The following is a 20761-nucleotide window of genomic DNA, read 5'->3' as shown; positions in this document are numbered from 1 at the left end:
GAGAGAGGGCGATAGCGAGGGAGAGACAGAGAGAGCGAGAGAGAGAGAGAGAGAGAGGGGGGGGGGGGGGTGAGGGAGAACGAGAGACAAAAAAAACGAACGGCCCATGAGGCTATTCCGGCCCTTTATAGGCTGCCCTGTTGTTTGCGATTACACAATAGTGCAAATAAAACACAAGGCATGTGGTTTGACTGTTATCCTGAGAAGGGTGTTAGACAACATCCCAGATCTGTCTAGATGGTGAAAAGTTGTGGTATCTTGCAAAGTAGACTTACAATCAGGTGACCTAAGACTGGCTCAGAAACAACCGCAGTCGTTTTTTGTTGTTGCTGTAGAAAAAAATGTGATAGATGTGAAACAACAAGGCAGAAACAATCCAGGCCAAACTAGACTTTTACAGTATTACTGATCAATAGTAATACAATATTAACAAGAACTGGTCTTTGAATCTACACATCCAGACCACAGGGGAAGTTTTTTTTGGTAAGTATAATTTATGTTTTCAGACTTAACAAGAGCTTGGGGGATCTTTCAAAAACAGGAATTCTTTTTTATAAATAAACATATTTATCCCTCAATTATTTCTAAACAGTCGTACAGGCAACTGTTATCCAAGTACAAAAAAAAACTTTAAGCCCTCAATGGCAGCACAATTAACAAAAGCCATGAACAAATCAAACACCTTTTTATTAGATTTAATTAACTACAACAAAAGTAAGTTGCCCACTTCCTTGTGTTGTGTACATCTGTTACCAATAACAGTCTCTCATTGCCAATAAGAGTTCAGAGCTGGGTATCCTTGATGTCTATAATTCTAGAAGTCGATTCACAGAGCTGGAGACAGTCAGGATGGATGTACACTGTTGTTTTCGGAAGTGAATGTTAAATGACAGTTTACTATGCTGCACATTTCTCTACTTTATGAATTTGGGATGAGGTCTACATTTGCCAAACCCCAGTTGGATCTGTCCTGCAGCATCGCAGTGTGGCGCAGGGACCCAGAACACCCTCGATGTTTGACCCTTCACCCCTCAGCCCCCTGCTCGCCACAAACATCAAACGGTGGTTTAGAGAACACCCTTCACATGCACATACTGTAGAGAGACTTCCCGATTTCCATGCTTAGTGGTCAGGTCACACCTAACAATTTGAAGACAATGTCAATAAATGTCCTTCAAAAGGCATTACAGTAACTTCTACGTCAAAATTAAAACCTCTTTCTTGGTGCGTCATACATGTATTATATATGTACATACTGTTTTGTACTGGCATCAATGGAGGTGATTAAACAAAAGAAAATAATGTTATACTCATAGTCTAGAATTAATTATGAGTCAATCCATAATATCTAGAAGTAATCTGAGCCTATCTGAGGGATATGACTGCTTATTAAACCGAACTATGGACAAAAGAACTATAGAAGAGGTCAATAGAAGAAGCTAATAAGGATGGTCCAACTATGCAACCACATAGATGCCAACTCAATGCAATTTAGAAACCTATAGATGATAAATTGTGTCTATTTGTAGAATAGGTATGTAGTGTTAGTCATTTTGTGTTTTGTTCAAGTAGTGGGAGAATTGTTGAGAATATGATGTCACAGTCCTTTAACAAACAAAACAAATAAAAAGTTACCTCAACTTAATAAAGGGGGTAAACCTGGTCAAATTGCATAAGAAGAACCCAGTAAGGTAAGTATTATCTATGTCAGTATGTGGGTGTTATTATATGGAACTGTTAAATGTAAGCAGGAGCTAAGGGCCACATTTGGACCTAATTAACGTCATCAAAAAAGGTAGAGAGAAAAACAAAACAAAAACACAACAGAAGGCAGACACAGCAACAAACTGCTTTATGACAACAGAAACGTCCTCCCCAAGTGCACTCAGCCCCTCCACTACCACAGTGGCTTGCCTGAACAACGTCAACAAACCCAGAAAACAAAAGGCCGTCATTGGAGGAGAGGTCAAGTCAAACGTCCACTCAGAACAGACACGGGCTCTCGTTCGAACCGATCGCAGGCCCCTCGCCAGCACGAACCGCCTCCCGTTCCCACACATCCTCCCCAAATCATATCGCTTGTAGCCAAAGCGTCCAGCCAACAGAAAAAAGGAGGAGACCAGCGAGAGCGCTCGTGTTGCCGTGTCATGGCGCCCCCCGGTGGTTAAGGCTGGGAACTACCCTGGCTGTCTGGGTCCGTGCCGGAGGAGCTGGAGTCCGAGTCCGAGTCGGGATCGTTGTCCTCCGGAGGGCACTTCTCCCTCACCCGCCTCTGGGTGGCGCTCAGCCTGGCCAGCAGGCCCTGGTAATCAAACCGGCCCCTCTTTTCCCCGAACGGGTCCTGTAACGAGGGAGTGAAGCGTGAGACGTCTGCAGGTCGTACAGGGGTGCTCATCCATGGTCCTCGGGGACCCCCTGCCGCTCAGGGCCCCCCTGCCCTGCAGGTTCTACATGTTTCCCTGCTCCAACACACCTGATTCAAAACGAATGGGCCGTTACCAGGCTTCCGCATAGCTAGATAACGAGCCGTTCATTTGAATCAGCCGTGTGGTTGAGAGCCACCGATCTAGAGAACATGCAGGGTTGAAGACCACCGAGGTAGTAGTTGACCTCGCGTCCTTTCAACTCTGTCGATGCGTCTTATTTTCGCCAGCCGCTGAGCCAGCCACGCTGTGGTAAAGCTCGGCATCACACGGCACAGGTGGGACGCCGAACAGGCCTAATCTTTGTGCTAAGGAGTGAACTGAGGCGCTAACGACTGTCTGCCGAAGGAGCTTGTGAGCTTAAGCGGATCTCTGCAAAGATCAGGCGCCGCACACCAATAGGATTACATTTGTGAGGTTCTATATTAAAATTCCACCCGTGTCTTAGAAGAAAACGTCAAATAGCATGATGGGGGGGGGAAACATATATTCCAAGGTCAATTAAAAAAATAAATATCGCCATTTCAACTGTGCTACACTTGCCTATTCAAATACAGTGTCAGTGTAACATACATCACCTAGTAGTGTTGACCTACAGATACCTATAGCTGGTAAAACTCAACACACACACCTGCATGTTCTGTGCCTGCAGGTGAAGCCTCTCTTTGCAGACGCCCTCGTAGAAGTCGTAGTACTCCAGAAAAGACTTCTCCATCACACTCCTGAAACACACAACACACACTCATAACATGACATCACACTCCTGAAACACACACTCATAACATCACACAACAAACACTCATAACATCACACAACACACACTAAGAGAACATGACTTCACACTCCTGAAACACACAACACACACTCATAACATGACATCACACTCCTGAAACACACACTCATAACATCACACAACAAACACTCATAACATCACACACTAAGGAGAACATGACTTCACACTCCTGAAACACACAACACACACTCAGAAAAAGACATCACACTCAATTCAGGTAAATACAGCACTCCACACTAAGCAGGTGGCAAGAGACCGTGAAGCCAAAGAGAATATCTGTTACATTCCAAAATGTCTGTTAACTTCAGTAAAATTACAACAGTTTTCACCATCCACACAGTGTTATAAGTTTTTATATTTTCACCATATTTAAGAACTTCAATCACTAAATCTTGTTCAACTTGGCGTAAACTGACTTGTGTGGTAGGCTTCACTTATTTTAAACTGATTCGTGTGGTGGGCTTCACTTATTTTAAACTGACTCGTGTGGTGGGCTTCACTTATTTTAAACTGATTCGTGTGGTGGGCTTCACTTATTTTAAACTGACTCGTGTGGTGGGCTTCACTTATGTCAAACTGACTCGTGTGGTGGGCTTCACTTATGTCAAACCTGCCGTCACAGGGAGGTCACCTGCCGTCACGGGGAGGTAACCTGCCGTCACGGGGAGGTAACCTGCCCTATCTCTCTCTGTCTCTCTGTCTCTGTCTCTCTCTGTGTCTGTCTTTCTCACTCACTCACTTCCCTGTCTTTTGTCACTGATCTGTCTCAAGTAAAGCTGAAATGTTTAAAATAATGAAATTAGTTATTAATAATAATAATAATATCACAAACTGGTGACCACCTACCACAGAGCATCAGGACAGGTGACCTTCCCGTCCAGCATGTCACACACGGCCACGCGCATGGTCTCATGGCGGATACACTCGTTGTAGTTCTTACTGTCTCCCGGGTGTCTCTCCTGGTGGCACACAGAGCAGGGATGAAGAGATATTCACCCTCACCCCCTCCCCCACACCCACCACAGACCTAACAACAACATGCATGCCCAGAGGGGTGGAGCTAAAGTAAACAGACGTCACACACGACGGCTCTGACATCATCACAGTTGGCCTTCCTCCATGGAGAGAGCACACGCTTGCTAAACTGGATGGTCAAGGCAGTGACAGTGTTGCACCAAAATCAAAGCATTATTTAACCTAACAAACTGTCCCCCCAAAAGTACAGAATGAGCCTGTGTAGCCCATGTGAATCAGTTAAAACTTCACTCCTCAAGTGTAAAGCCAGTCCACCCGCGCGAAGAGTCCACCTGAGAGAGGCTAGCTTTTCGTTGGCCTGGCTAGTGAGTAGTTGTGCTTGCGGTTTGAGGACCAGCGAGGGGAAAGATCGGGAGGAAGCTAACAGCGCGACTCCAGCTGTTACACCTGCGTGCCGAGTCCAGCGGATTGATGTTCCAGCCATACCTGTTCAAAGCCTGGCTCGTTGTTTTATACCTATACAAAGCCTGGCTTGTTGTTCCAGCCATACTGGTTCAAAGCCAGGCTTGTTGTTCCAGACATACCGGTTCAAAGCCTGGCTTGTTGTTCCAGACATACCTGTTCAAAGCCTGGCTTGTTGTTCCAGACATACCGGTTCAAAGCCTGGCTTGTTGTTCCAGACATACCGGTTCAAAGCCAGGCTTGTTGTTCCAGACATACCTGTTCAAAGCCTGGCTCGTTGTGGTACGGGTTCTCCGTCATGAGGGACTGGATGGAGATGAGGACGGAGGAGATGCTCTGGGCTGGACTCCAGGCTGGGCCGGTCCAGGTCCTGCAGAACCACACACACACCAGAACCACACACACACACACATACCAGAACCACACACACACACACACATACACTAGTGACCCCAGGATGCTGAGGCAGACTCTACTCTGACCCCAGGATGCCGAGGCAGACTCTACTCTGACCCCAGGATGCCGAGGCAGACTCTACTCTTACCCCAGAATGCCGAGGCAGACTCTACTCTGACCCCAGGATGCCGAGGCAGACTCTACTCTGACCCCAGGATGCCGAGGCAGACTCTACTCTTACCCCAGAATGCCGAGGCAGACTCTACTCTGACCCCAGGATGCCGAGGCAGACTCTACTCTGACCCCAGGATGCCGAGGCAGACTCTACTCTTACCCCAGAATGCCGAGGCAGACTCTACTCTTACCCCAGGATGCCGAGGCAGACTCTACTCTTACCCCAGGATGCCGAGGCAGACTCTACTCTTACCCCAGAATGCCGAGGCAGACTCTACTCTGACCCCAGGATGCCGAGGCAGACTCTACTCTTACCCCAGAATGCCGAGGCAGACTCTACTCTTACCCCAGGATGCCGAGGCAGACTCTACTCTTACCCCAGGATGCCGAGGCAGACTCTACTCTTACCCCAGAATGCCGAGGCAGACTCTACTCTGACCCCAGGATACCGAGGCAGACTCCAGTCTGACCCCAGGATGCCGAGGCAGACTCCAGTCTGACCCCAGGATGCCGAGGCAGACTCTACTCTGACCCCAGAATGCCGAGGCAGACTCTACTCTTACCCCAGGATGCCGAGGCAGACTCCAGTCTTACCCCAGGATGCCGAGGCAGACTCTACTCTGACCCCAGGATGCCGAGGCAGACTCTACTCTTACCCCAGAATGCCGAGGCAGACTCTACTCTTACCCCAGGATGCCGAGGCAGACTCTACTCTTACCCCAGGATGCCGAGGCAGACTCTACTCTTACCCCAGAATGCCGAGGCAGACTCTACTCTGACCCCAGGATACCGAGGCAGACTCCAGTCTGACCCCAGGATGCCGAGGCAGACTCCAGTCTGACCCCAGGATGCCGAGGCAGACTCTACTCTGACCCCAGAATGCCGAGGCAGACTCTACTCTTACCCCAGGATGCCGAGGCAGACTCCAGTCTTACCCCAGGATGCCGAGGCAGACTCTACTCTGACCCCAGGATGCCGAGGCAGACTCTACTCTTACCCCAGAATGCCGAGGCAGACTCTACTCTTACCCCAGGATGCCGAGGCAGACTCTACTCTTACCCCAGGATGCCGAGGCAGACTCTACTCTTACCCCAGGATGCTGAGGCAGACCTTGCCGTTGCGGTAGAAGTTGGGGTTGAAGCGCACGGTGTTGTGGCCTGTGGTGATGAGCTTGACGCGGGGAGGGTGGATGGGGTAGTCAGGAGGGCAGCGGAACAGGAACAGGAAGAATCCTCCCTCGTAAGGGGTGTCAAACGGGCCTGTGATGAGAGCATGGATCTGGTGGAAGGGAGCAAGGATACACTAAGTCCTTTTGCACTTTGCAAAAATGTAATCTTGTAGCAAGAGTTTTTAGATGGAGTACTAAATAAAACCGCCACATACAATACACAATCTGGATTTGTAAAGTGACAGTGTAGCTTAATTAAGGTTTCCAAATAGACCTTTGCCTTATTGCTATACAAGCACAAGAAGTTTAAATGGCGAAATTCTACTGTAAGAAATATGCACGCACACTGTTGAACTGGACAGATGTTTTCTGAATCTTTGTGTCTGTGTCAACCGAGCTGCCGGCTGGTATTTGGAGTGAGGTTCCTAGTCGAGTTTTACCTTGGTCATGTCGTGAGGATCAGGCACCACAAACATCCCTGGAGGCGGCTCCTTGTAGATGGACATGATATCCCTAGAGACGTGGAAAGAAAGTAAAGTATAGCAGTAGGGAAAACAAAGGTCGTTTGAATAGGCCTAAATGAAAATACCTTTCTTAACAAGCCACGTCAAACCATAGCCTAATAGCCTGCTACGGTCAAAAAACAAATTCTTCATTCAATTAGGCTTCAACGCATTGACATTTTAATACAAGTTCTGGCTGTTTGAAACTTTAAAATTAGGAAATCGGATGTTCTACTCACTTTTGAGTGAACAGGAAATACAAATGTTTACTAATACAAACAACTTTCTAGCGAGCAAGTTGTAGTGTCCTGTTCGAAAAACACGCAAAAGATATTGTTTACCTTTTGATTCGGAGAATACACTGCTGGGACGCTTTCTCATTGTCCCAGTCGGTGCTCAAAGTTGGATCCCAGGATGTAGCGTGGATCTGAGACAAGAGGCCCGCTCCGGCCACCCCCGCGACACCCAACCCGATGCCGCTAGGAAGTGCGGCGGTGGTAGCTACGTTGGTAGGTACTGCTAAGGGTAAACCAACTGCTGTACTGAGAACACCACCAACAATGTTTCCAAACCCGCTCCCCACGGCCAAAGACGTTGTGTCAGTGGAACCGGGTGCTATAACGGCTAGGCCGGTCTCCGCGGCCGCAGCAGGTGGCGGTGAGGCAGGGTTAGCTGGGCTCGTCGAGTGCCCGGGGAGCGAATTGCCCAAACTCGGTAACAGGGGCGTTCCATTGCCTTGGCTAACGACGACACCTAAGCCGATTGCACCGTTCGTATCTTCTCCAACACTGTCCGCCATTGCCAATTAGTAACTGTATTAGCTAGCTAACGTTACAGCTAGCTTGCTTGCTAGCTGACAGATTGACAGTTGTCGATACAGTTTCACGTTCCAGATCCGTCCACTCACGCAAACAGCAAATGAGGAAGAGGAGCAAAAATAATCGAAACGAAGACAACGCGCTCCCACGGCATTGTATATCTCTACTCCTGGCACCTCCAAAGTAGATCACCTTGTTAACTAAACTATGCAGTGTAAAGCTATGATCTGTCACTTCGAGATCTACCGAGCTAACCGATATAATCCGTAGTTTGAACCAGTCGTCACAGATCAACGCAGTTTGCGGTTACAGCCTGTTTGTGGCACGGTTGTGTTGTCGTTTTAGCCTACCACTTCCTCTCGACAGTAGAGGCGTACTGGCATCATGTGGCAATTTTCGGAATTACAGTTAATGTTTCAGCGCATCCATGTTGTAATTCATTCCATTAACATTGACATTTATGGTTTCATTTATTACTTCTAACCATTGTAGACCTACCTCATTTGGACTGATATTGCGTGCGTCAAATACCCCGTTTTAGTCATTGCCTATATTATACTACTTTAGGCGCACAATATAAACTTGGCCCCAAAACATGATTTTTTCTTTCCCATACCTTTGCCAGAATTTTAATACATTTATTTTGACTTACTAGAACACCTTATTTGACTGACATTGCAAGCGTCAGTTTAGTATCCCGTGTTGGTAATGGCAAACCATAATATACCACTCCAGACACACAATATAACCATGTAGCCCTAAAGTACAAATGTTCTTTTCTCACTTTTGCCAGAATTCAACACATTTATGACTTTTATTATAACTACATGCAGTGTGCCCAGCCTGATTTACACCTGGCTTATCCCTTAAGCAAAAGGCTCATAGAATACTGCCTACAGGACAAGGATGTTGATTAAATCTGTGGGTCTAGGCTTTGATAACACCAACATACATTCAGCACAGGCAGTTAGTAAGGATTCCTGTGTCTGTACATTCTGCCAATATCGCTAATATTAAATTAAAACCATATGAATGTCTAACAAAATGATTAAATATGTGACGAGTAAATACAGACCTTTCCTTGACTGACCACCAAAATACTGTTAGGACTACAAAATCCTGATCCCTGATCTTCTGCAGTTCTTAATATATGCACTACATTTGTACATCACTTTCACTAAAAAGTGTCTGCTAACAAATAAAATGTAAAACCCAACTTTGTTCTCACAGAATTCAAAAGACAGACAGTTAAAGTTATCCCAACCATTTATTCAGACAGACCGTCTAAACCGAAGTGAGATCTTACGTTAAACTTCTGGAAAAACAAAACAAAAGAGAAACATAAAAAGGTAGATTTTATAGTCGTTTCTTGATTGGAATGGGCTGTGCAGCACGTCAGCACATCAGAGTTCCGATTTCCCTGGCAGAGGAGTGAGGTGACTATTGGTGGGGATGGGGGGGTTAGTGTACAGCATGTCTGGTTACATGGCGAACAGGATAAGGAACGCCACCATCAGACAGAAGAGCCCCATAGCTTCAGACAAGGCAAAGCCCAGGATAGCGTAGGAGAATAGCTGCTGCTTCAGAGATGGGTTCCTACAGAGAGAGAGGGAGAGAGAGAACAGCAGAGTGAACTGTTGGGCGTTTTGACATTTTCGTTTGAAAGGTCTTTTGGTCTTGTTGGTAATAAGCTTGTGGGAAAAACGGTAATAATACACATCTTCCCATACATGCTAAATTCAGCATTTAAAAAAGCCAGTTTACACAATCTAAGCTAAACCAAGGAAATCCGTCACAGTTATGCTTTTAAAATGATATGTTTAGGCACTTTATGTATTCCAATAATGTCTAGATAAGTTAAGGGCAAAACACACACAATTAGTTGCCCTGGTTACCTGGCATAGCCAATGATGAGACTGCCAAACACGGTTCCGATCCCAGCCCCTGATCCGGCCACTCCCACCGTGGCTGCTCCGGCGCCGATGAACTTGGCGGCGGTGTCGATGTCCCTGGAGACGGCGCTGGTCTGGAAGCCCCGGGCCACACTCAGCACAGAGGAGTCACAGGCTGGCAACAAGGCCTGCACGGCAGGGACAGGTAATGACACAGGAACAAGGGTGAAGGAACTGAAAGTTGACCTGACCGACATGAGAACAGGTAAGGGGGGGTAAAGTGTGGTTTAATGGCTTGCAGCTGCGCCCCTCGAGAACAGGGACGAGAAAAACAAACAACGATAGATGGAGGAACATCTACAGTGGTAGTTGGCCAACTATAGGTTGCCAAGTGTACACACACGCGGAGTGTTGGCGCCCAGTCCGATCCTCACCTGTTGCTCACTTCTGGCTTCAGGTCTGTTGAAGATGGAGACCGAGACGGGTCTGGCGAGGATTCTGGAACCTCCACGCAGCTAGCACAAACACACAAGGACACGTGAGCAAGACCACGCCAATACCAACAGCTTCATCCATAGTAGCATACAGATGACCAGTCGTCTTAGTAAGAGAAGCATCAAAAAGGCCATCGTGGGAAGAAATCAGCAACCACACGATGCTTGCTAAGCAATGAAGTATTCACCATTTAGCAACATCTTCACTTGAGGTGGTGGCAATTAGCAAGCAGTGGGGTGTTCCCTTGTGGTGTCAATGAAACTGGATTATAATCCTACAGTTTAAAGTTCAGTGATGTTCTGACATTCTGCCATTTAGTGGTCACTGTTGCTTTGGTGGTGGAGAAAAGGCTGTTTGTGAACAGCCCAGCTGAGACAACAGTGGTGTCCATCTGCCAGGGGGGAATACATACCACAGCAGGTGAGGTGACAAACTTGGCGCAGGCGTACATGACTAGATTCTGGAAGGAAAGGAGGGAGATGGAGTGAGATTTACACATTTTATAAAACATTACATGTTTACAGATCTTAATATTTTCAAGAGGATTTAGTGCTGCCAACCAGACCAATTACTGCTCACTAAACATGTTTGAACCATTCATTCAGTCTAAAAACTGTCTACTGTTCCGAGTACAGACAATGTCATTGCTTTGCAAGTCTAGGGAGTGACCACAGGAAATGCACATGCTTGTTTTAAAATCATTCTGTATGAAGTATTCTGAAAAGGACCATTTAAAGCCATTGCAATTTAAATAACGATATAATGGTTTCTTATACATTGTAGTTAAGAAGAGAGCCTTTCTAAAATCGTGTTTAGAGGGTCGAAGCGGGCCAGCACTGAAAACTTAGCAGAAAGTACAGGCCGTTCCATTCTTCAGTGCGTTTCATAAGCGAATGGAGCGAAAACAACTATCAACGTACGCCGCGTTTCCTTAATCCGATGTATAATTCCAGTCAAAATGATATGTACCACAGTCAAGTGGTAAACATTCCAACAGAATCCTTCTTGAAAAATTCTTTCTACAATCCTAATTAATTAGGGGGCCGAATCGTCCAACGTCCGTTGATACAAGCTAGACAACTACCGTAGACTAATCCAATTGTTACTCTGTCTAGTGGGGCCAAAGATAGAAAGTTGCAAACGATCTACTAAATCTAAATTAATTGAATGAAACAGCTATAAGCTATTGATTGACGTGAGCGGTTGCTACAGTAGCAACGGTAGCTAATGTGCTTCACCACTTAATTCTAACTTGGCCTCCAAGTTTAAAAAGATCCATAAAGGCTATTCGAGTAATGCATGTTTAACATGAATGTGACGCGTGCGTTTCTAAAAGCCCAATAACATTGAACAACTGACATTGTGTGCTTTAAGCATGTTACCTTAGCATCGGCTACAACAGGTAGTTGGACACTTGGTGCCCTGGCTAATAATCGAAGACATCCAAAGCTAGCTAGCAAGGTTAGTCGCTGGCTAGCCTACTAGCTAGCTAGCTAGTTCACCGGCTCTACACGTGAAGGTCAAAAATGACTCAAGCCAAACGACCCAGGACTAAATAAAAATATGCATTTAGTGTCAAATGAAATCTAATGCATATAACGAAACGTCATTTTGAATCCGCAAAGACTGCCATGAAATCGTATGCACTGGTGTAGTTATCAGTTACTAGGCCCGCGGTACGAGTCAGACATTTTGCATTAATGTCATCGGATGACATTCTTACAAAATGCACGAGCTCTTTGCAACTGAATGACAACCAGCTCTGCACAATTCATGCATGATCAAACCATTAAATAGTTTTGTCTTGTCTATGACCAAAGACTTAACATGTCTAAAAACCTTCACGGCGAGTGGAAGTCTTGAATGGCTCTATACCCAAGCAGACTACCCAACTTAAGTCCAGCTAGTCATTAGCCATAACCGCTAGCTAGCCGCTTACTCCTTACTAGACGGCATGTCTACGTTCTCAATAGATGCATTTCAGGCTTTACAATGGTTAAAACTGCACGAAGACACATGCCATTTACATAAGTAGCATTGTGTGATGTCAATTTACCGATTTTGTACAGTGCTGTCTGGGTCCGGGATAACAGGCTCTTGCGAACAGCAGCAGTCAATGAATGTACCGTATGACAAGTCTGTCACCTTGTCATTTATAAGCTTACTTTCTACGTCCTAAACGTGGATTGGATGAAACGATACACCCCTGTTCGATGTTTGGCTATTCCATCGATCACTACGCTGAAACCATCCAATGGCTTACCTTGTAATGGAACTACAAGACTTGGAATTGGTTCAAGGGTTTGAAAAAGGAGGAACATAATACTATATCTTCTTCTCATTGGATCTTTTGACCGACATTTTCTCATTGTGACCCATCTGCAAGTGCATCCAGTGTCCTGTGCTAAAGTCCCGCCTATTCCGCTACGTAGTTTTGTGTCCCAGAAGTAAAAAATGAACTACAATCATGGAAACAATCCAACTGCAATCCTGAAGATTCATTAGGGGAATATCGAAAACCTATGGTGCCTGTGGTAGCTTGTATCACAACGGATGTTTCCTTGTATATTTCTTTTGGTTCACTCAATACAAAATATAAATAAATATGATTTGATTTTATAAGTACAATAGAGTACTATTGTTTCGATGAGCTCTTCCAGGCAACATCCCCAGATTTATACTAGGACATTCTGAGAGACATCATCCTTCATTGATGAGCATAGGGACAGCGTCCTGAAAAGTTCAGCAGCTTGAGTGTGTATAAATTATATTACTGTGTGTGTGTGTGTGTGTGTGTGTGTGTGTGTTTGTGTGTGTGAGAGAGAAACATGTCACCCTTGTCGCAAATTCTGTACATGTTGGTGTCCTAAAATTATGAACATCAGAAATTAACAACCATGGACCCTTAAAGTAACTTTTTTTTATTATTCCTGTCAGGTTCCCATTCTGCCTGCCTTCTTTCCTGGTGAACTCTGTCCGTGTGTCTCCTGTGACCTGAACTGTCAAGCCTTCCCTCTTCCCCGTGTCAAGCTGTCTATATCATTTTAACTGCCTGCCTCAACATGGGCCTCACTGGATTATAGGGAGGTTATAAATCACAGTCAAAATCTCTCCTCGGACCCCAGTTCACTTACACTACCCGCATCCAAGTAACATCCATGTTACTTTTCACTGTCCATCGCACCACTTTCCTCACATCCGCTTCCATCTGGGTTGCAAGGGTTAACGTGTCAAAACAAACCACGGACGCTTGTCCCAGTCTGACACAGGTCACTTGTATTTTGTTTTGTGGTCTTGAAGTTGTCATCATTCTGCTGGGTGTAGAACTGATTCAATGTTGAGACGATCCGACAGAACCTGTTAAATCCGAACAGGCAATTATAAAACCTTGATGTTCAAAGCTGGTTCAAAGTGCATTGTTTAAGTTTCTACCCAGGCATGAGAAGCAGATGGTCTTTACGGTTTTCCTTCCTTTTTAGAAATATCTACTGTTGTGTCGAAAATGCACACAGAACATTTAGCATGAATGATTGATAGTAAAACCATCTGTATAAGGTTTGTAACTTCTAAAACAATGTCTTAGAGTTTTTTTCCAGCTATAACTTCATTGAGACAGTAAGATGCCAGTAGAAGCTATAAAGTAGATCATCCATCCATATGTTATAACTGAGAGGTCTATAACAAATGCCTGCAGGTATTTGGAGAGGAAAGATTGATCCTGCACTTCTATAGTTCTGTACCTTTGTACATAACTGTGTACAGAACTCATTGTAATTTTCACTGTACTGTAACGCTTTGAGCGCAATAAAGGCACTTTACAAAGAAAGTTGTATTATTATTATTATTACTAACCCTAACCCATACCACAGTTCGACAGGTTTTGGCGTTGATGATGAAAATAGTTAGGGAAGGATCAAATCAGGTTCGGAGGTCGCAGAAAAGGGAATGTGATGGTAAAATGATGAAAAGCAGAAAGATGTGGGAGGAGCATGGGGAGGTGGGGGGGATGAGCATGTGGAGGTGGGGGTGGGGAAGGGAGGGGGGGAGGGATAGGGAGGAGGAAGGAGACAGGTTAGGAGAGGGGAGGTGAAGGTTAGGATTTGGTCCAGTTTGACAAACTCCTCTCCTCTGTTCTCCAGGCCACTACTCCACAGCAGGGGGTAGATTTGATACGTTTTACAGACGACAAGAGCAGTAAATCATGCTTTCTTTACAAGCAGCAGCACAAAGGCTGAACACTAGAGAGAGAGAGAGAGAGAGAGAGAGAGAGAGAGAGAGAGGGAGAGAGAGAGAGGGAGAGAGAGAGCGCGCATCACCGTACTAAGTAAAGTGTGTGCATGTGTGTTGCTGTACGTTTATTTGATATAGATGTGAGAATGATCGTGAAGAATTGTCGGGAATTCAATCTATCGCAGCAGTATAGCTTTCTCCATGTGCTGTTTTACAGTTTACTGACACACAAGAGAGGACAATAGTAAACATTTTGTATTTGTGTGTATGGGCTCCTTACGTTGCCAAGAGACGGCACGTTACTTCTGAGAATTCATGTTAGTTAAGAATATCTGTGTCACAATCCCTGCTCCATACAGCCTTACATCACACAGATGACCATACAAATTCATTTGTACGTCTAAACCCCACGGTTAGGAGAAAGGAGAGCCTGGCAGATCAAGACATGCTCTTCCTGTAGTGACTGAGTGGCACGATCAGAAGATGAATAGCACTCTTGTCATCAACCTCAGAAAGGTTAAGAGGAGGAGCAACCACAAACCATTAACAGTTTTGCACACAGTCAGATATCCTCCAACACCATCCAGCTGTATTACGTCATTTGATCCACGAACAAGCCGACAACACAAAGGCCTCTGAACAGTCCGAGTCCAGATCAGTTTCATCCTTGTGAATCCTCTGATCCGGTCAGTTCACCCCCACGCCACCAGGTGGAACTCTTCACTCAGTGGCTGCAAACAGGCTACACGCTCGCTGAGAGTAGCTAAGTAAGAGTTCACATTATGACAAGCAGGTCTCAGAGCAGTTCTAGGTCAGTCCTTACATAGGAAAGATGTGAATTTAGAAAAGGTAAGTAATCCTAGATCCAGACATCGGAACAGGTCTAGAGTCATTTGAACACTTTGAAGCCAGCCATTCTGAACCACAGTGTGATTGTCATGACCACAGACAACTTACCACCATAAACACACAACAAACTCGCAACCCTATCAAGTTGCCCTGGAATTTGGTCTACATAAAATCAGTAGGATGGCATCAAATCAGATCAGCAATTGCCCACGCCTGCCAGACACACACACACACACACACACACACACAGACCCCCCCCCCCCCCCCAACACACATACCACATATCCCCTCCTCCAGAACCATCAGCATAGACGTGGTAAAACTCTTATAGGTCTCCGTAGAAGGCCAGTCAGCGCTTTACTGGCAAAGGTCTGTTGTCCACACCAATGCCTATAACCACATGCCTATATCCAGCTTTGCCTAGACTGTGTGTGTGTGTGTGCATGGTGCAGATGGCTGGGGAAGTGTTCGTACGGAGAGGTAGGCGTGGAGCTGGGAGGAAGGGCTGGGAGGTTTAGGATGGTGGAGTTATAAGGGGGAAGTGGTTTTGTCAAGAGGGTTGTAACACATAGTTTTTGTGTGTTAATGTGGTGCAGTGTGTGGTGCAGTGTGTGGTGCAGTGTGTGGTGCAGTGTGTGGTGCAGTGTGTGGTGCACCGGTCTCCGTGAGTTCTCTGAGAGGTTAAACACAGGAGTGTGTTTCCTGTGTGTCAGGAAGTTGGGAGATGTCTCAGTGAACAGCTTCAGCAGAGATTTCCAATCGTCAGAAAAGGCTAGTTGCGGGCCGCACATGAAGCCTGGGTGTCGAGTTTCCAGTAGACCCACCCTGTGCTGTAACCTTCGTGGGCCCACCCTCGACGCCACACACATGGAAGCACATTGCTGAGGCTGAGAGGACGGGCCGGCTTCCTGCCATACCTAAACACTCAGCCAAGCTGCAAGACAGTTAAACCAGGCACATGACATCAGTCTGTGCGTGTGTGTGTGTGTTTGTGAGAAATTGAAGAAGTGAGCGAATGAAATCGAGATCGAGACAGATGGGTTTGGATTTGAAACAAAGGATTTGGAAAGGAAAGGTGGAGACGGAGAGATAATATTTAAAAATCAAACACTTGGGAATAAGCACCTTTAAAAAAAAACAAACACAAAATCACATCTCACATCCTCATCCACAGACTTCATGTTCTCGTGTGCGGCGTACAGTGAACCCCACAGCGATCCAGACTTGCACCCTGGCACACACGAACCATGGCACCTCCGCATCACACAGAGTCCCTCCTCATCTCCATGACAAAACACCAGTGAAAACACCAGCCCCTCCATTTTGGAATAGCTGTCGAGTGGCCAGGGGTGTTCAGTGTTTGAAGTCTATCGAGTGTTGAGCCTCCGTGCTGATGGGGGAGACGGTGAGGGGTCTGTTGTGAAGAAGGGTGAAGGGTGAGTCCTGCGTATTCCAAGTCATGGGTCAAGTCAGGATCTTGTAAGTAAAAAAAACGATATTACTGCCATCCTAAATAAAATGTACATTGATCCATGTCAGTAAAAGCCACGTAATGCTGATTAAAACACCGCACCTTTGCTTACCAGGGTACTGGCCTGGCCTGGTGGAGGGGGGAGAGGGGAAGGACTTGAGTTGTTTGTGTCAAGGGGCCTTTCAAGGCAACTCTGGAATTGCAACAAATCCTTGCTCCCTAAGGACCACAACACCCGCTCCCAACCCAGCACGCACCATTAAAACAAGGCCCTCACTGTGGCAAGTGTAAAATCAATATCCTCTGCGGAGAGAGACCGAACCTCGTTTCTCCTGCATTTCTCTTAGCAACAAGCAGGGAGGAGGGGCTAATTGATTAGTTCTCGGAACTAGGAGATCTCTCAGAAGAGGCTGACATTAAACCCAAATGTTTTCTCTTGACAGTGATCACTTGACATGAAGTTCTGTCCATGTACACACACACACACACACACACACACACACACACACACACACACACACACACACACACACACACACACACACACAGCAACCCAAACCCTCCACTGTAATGGACGATTATTGTGCTTAATCATTGGGAAGAATGAATCACCCTGTGGAACACAGTATCAATACCAGAAGTGTGTTATGATCATCATTGTTGTGACCGGATGGCGATAGGTCGCTGGTTTTGTTATTAGTGTCTCAGAGGTGATGATGACACTAGAACTCCACGTAACCTATCAGAGGCGAGGTTTTACAACTGTGTAACTGCCGATGAAGGATGGGAGGAGTTGAGAAAGTAGGGGGAGGGAGAAAGGAGGTGTGGCCACCTGGAGGTGTGTCTCCACGGAAACCAGGAAAATTGAAGACAGATTGTCTGTGAAGGCTTATTCTTAACTCACAAATGTCATTAGAACATCATTAGAATATTTATATATGGGCACACATATATATGTGTGTATATATATGTGTGCCCCAAAACCAAATGACCATCTAACCTCACATCACTGCGCACCAGAATTGAGGAGATTTAGTAACTTGGTGACTAAGAAGGCCAAGCTCATCAAAACCAAATGGTTTCTCAGACAGATACAAATAAAAAATGTCCGTACAGATACTGTACATTAGTTCACTTTCTCTTACATGACCAAGTTGACCCCCTTGTAACCACCCTCCTCTTCAGGAACCTCTGTCCTGGTCTGCATATTCTACACTAAAGCAATCATCCACCAAGTCAAATGTGGGTTCCAATTTACACTGTGGCTATTAGTTACCTTATAAGTTCCCCCAGACATCCCCCCAACACACACACACACACACACATCCCCTCAGTATTCCTCACCATGGTAACCCCGTAATAATGACCTCCACCAGAGGGATCGATGAACTGGAGATGGATGGGTCTGTTCCTCTCCTCCACCCTTTCTCCCTCTCCTCTCCTCTCCTCTCCTCTCCTCTCTTCTCCTCTCTTCTCTTCTCTTCTCTTCTCCTCTCCTCTCCTCTCCTCTCCTCTCCTCTCTTCTCTTCTCTTCTCTTCTCTTCTCTTCTCCTCTCCTCTCACCACACCATCACCTTCTCCTCCTCCTCCTCCTCCTCCTCCTCCTCCTCCTCCTCCTCCTCCTCCTCTCTCCCTCCTCGACCGCACCATTCACCCATCTCGCTATCTTACCCCGTTGTGGGGGAGAAACAAGAGGAGGATTGAGCTGGTGGTTTTAGGTCTGTAAGATTTCCTGCCGCCTGCGGGAATTATAAATGACGTCGTGATGCAAGCTCTGTGTGTATGTTAACCTCATCGAGCATTTCACCCTGAGTACCGCAGACACGCTGAAGACAACCAGGCCTTTGTCAAATGAAGACATCTTGGGGTGCCTCTCCATTACATAGAGAGTGTTTTTTTGATCGTTGGCCCATTAAAGCTATGTGCACAGCGGAGGGGTAGTGACGTTAACAGGATTAAAAGCAGACACTTTATTGCGCGTCCACCAGTCTCGTGCGTTATTACACATTCACATCGCGCCCGGCCAGAGCGCTAGACAGGACCGTGCCGGTGAAACAGAAAGATGGATGGGCGCGCTCGCTCTGCAATTAATAATGTTTTTACAAGAGCGATGGAGCCGTGAAGTCACAGAGCAGCGGGCCAGGCGACGGATCTGGGGGGCTATTGAAATGTGCAGGTGAATTGATTGGTCCTTCAGATTTCCTGTGGAAATCATTTGGATTAATTGAATGTGTGAAACAGCAGAAGGGGGGAGTAGGAGGGGAGGGAGGGAGGGAGGAGAGGGAGGGGAGAGACATCCGTCTGATTTATAGGCCCTTTTCAGGGTGAGGAAGCAAAATGGCCGCCCAGCCGCCAGATGTCTGACAGGATCAGTTAGGGGGAGAGAGGGAACAAGGAAAGGAGTTAAGTGGTTATGTCATGTAGGCTCGCTAGGCTGGTATAAAAGCTATATGGTGCAACATAGCATGCATGATTGGTCCATCCCACCCAAGCAGTCAGTAAATATAGATATGACTGTGGGAGAGAGACTGCCAGCTGATCCAGAGATTCACTGGTAAATGCTGTTTGTCCTATGGAGGTACCCAGATTTAACCTGACTCGCCAGATGGTCTGTTACACATATATATCTGGGAAGTCGTCCTTGGAAATTGGCTGGAAAAGGGCAGGCACTTAACAAAAATTACATTTACATTTATTCATTTAGCAGACGCTTTTATCCAAAGCGACTTCCAAGAGAGAGCTTTACAAAGTGCATACGTCACTGATCATAACAACGAGATAGCCACAAAACATTGCGAGTAGCCAAAACATGAAGCACACATTGTGAACAACCAAAGTAAGTGCCAAAGGGAAGAACCATACGAGCATGTAGTTAAACAAGTTACAATTAAACAACATGAACTGCTATAAGTGCAGGTGTACCTGTGGAAAAAAAGACAAGCAACAATAATAAAAAACAATATATCACAGCGAGTACAAACAATTTTAAATCAGTTACCACTAACCACAAGAGCAACAAGTCTCTGAGCAAGAGTCATTGTGATCCTTGAGGAAACTAACATCGGGTCAAGCGAACCATTCCTAAGTACCGTTGTACTCCCGGAACAAGTGCGTCTTGAGCCTTTTCTTGAAGGTGGAGAGACAGTCAGTGTCTCTGATGGAGGTGGGGAGTTGATTCCACCACTGGGGGGCCAGACAGGAGAAGAGCTTGTGTTGGGACCGGGCGGTCTTGAGCGGTGGGACCACCAGGCGGTTGTCTGAAGAAGACCGTAGGTGACGGGTGGGGGTGTAAGGCTGCAGGAGAGACTTGATGTAGACGGGTGCAGTCCCGTTCACTGCTCGGAAGGTCAATACCAGGGTCTTGAATCTGATACGGGCCATGATAGGTAGCCAGTGGAGAGAGATGAGGAGCGGGGTAACATGGGAGCGTCTGGGTAGATTGGGTAGAAAATTACTTGGCAGGTGATTGGATGAACCATCTGTCTATCATCGTCCATCACAGGCTAACTTCAATCCAGATGTAGCTGCCAGTAGTTCCTCATAGGACGCTGATTGGTCCAAACCACTGTGCTTTGGGGGGAAAAATGTAATTTGGAGTTTGTCAAGATGGATTCTCGCATGGTCGTGATCTCTCCAATACAGCTGTCTTGCAAGGTTAACCTAGAATAACCTACACACCAAATGTCTGGAGGGGTAAGATTTCCAAACACGGGCTTCAATATCAGTGATTGCCAAGGTACCAATCATCTAGTGTCAAGGCAATTGAGTAATAGGCTGAATGGACAGCGTAGATTGGTTGTCGTGATGAATCTCTTTATGGTTTATGGAGGTAAAGAAAACACTGTTGCGTTATTCACGATGAGCTAGGCAAGGCTAAGGCTATGCAACTGAACCATGCAGGTGTTTGTTACCGCGGCCGGAGCACCAAAGAGTGATAGGCTGATGTCAATGGTTCCCACGGAAAGTGTACTGTCCGCCCCGCAATATACAGTTGCACTTGTTGAGTAACAAGATCACTGATGTAACCAAAGAATCTCCGTAGCTTGCGACTAAAGCATCTCCGTAAACTCTTCCGCGCTTTGTGAATAGGATTCCAGAATGTTCATACTTAC

The 20761-nt window shown here is 46.1% G+C and overlaps 2 protein-coding genes across 2 annotated transcripts; both read right to left on the bottom strand.

Annotated features, from left to right (window-relative positions):
• Positions 1-383: 383 nt before the first annotated feature.
• ube2z (ubiquitin-conjugating enzyme E2Z) lies at positions 384-8067 on the bottom strand. The gene is made up of 7 exons (XM_062481120.1): positions 7236-8067; positions 6832-6904; positions 6314-6501; positions 4912-5023; positions 4063-4175; positions 3055-3145; positions 384-2341 (listed from the first exon to the last, which is right to left on the bottom strand). The coding sequence occupies exons 1-7, from the start codon at positions 7691-7693 to the stop codon at positions 2165-2167; spliced, it is 1212 nt and encodes a 403-aa protein (XP_062337104.1). The 5' UTR covers positions 7694-8067; the 3' UTR covers positions 384-2164.
• An 893-nt stretch (positions 8068-8960) lies between these two features.
• atp5mc1 (ATP synthase membrane subunit c locus 1) lies at positions 8961-12301 on the bottom strand. Its single transcript, XM_062481912.1, has 5 exons — positions 12156-12301; positions 10512-10559; positions 10039-10119; positions 9608-9792; positions 8961-9308 (listed from the first exon to the last, which is right to left on the bottom strand). The coding sequence occupies exons 2-5, from the start codon at positions 10548-10550 to the stop codon at positions 9194-9196; spliced, it is 420 nt and encodes a 139-aa protein (XP_062337896.1). The 5' UTR covers positions 10551-10559; positions 12156-12301; the 3' UTR covers positions 8961-9193.
• Between the last annotated feature and the right edge of the window lie 8460 nt (positions 12302-20761).

The sequence above is a fragment of the Osmerus eperlanus genome, chromosome 2, assembly GCF_963692335.1.
Source record: "Osmerus eperlanus chromosome 2, fOsmEpe2.1, whole genome shotgun sequence".
Lineage (NCBI taxonomy): Eukaryota > Metazoa > Chordata > Actinopteri > Osmeriformes > Osmeridae > Osmerus > Osmerus eperlanus.
Note: the sequence above shows the minus strand (reverse complement) of the source record. Positions and strands in the feature narration are given on the sequence as shown.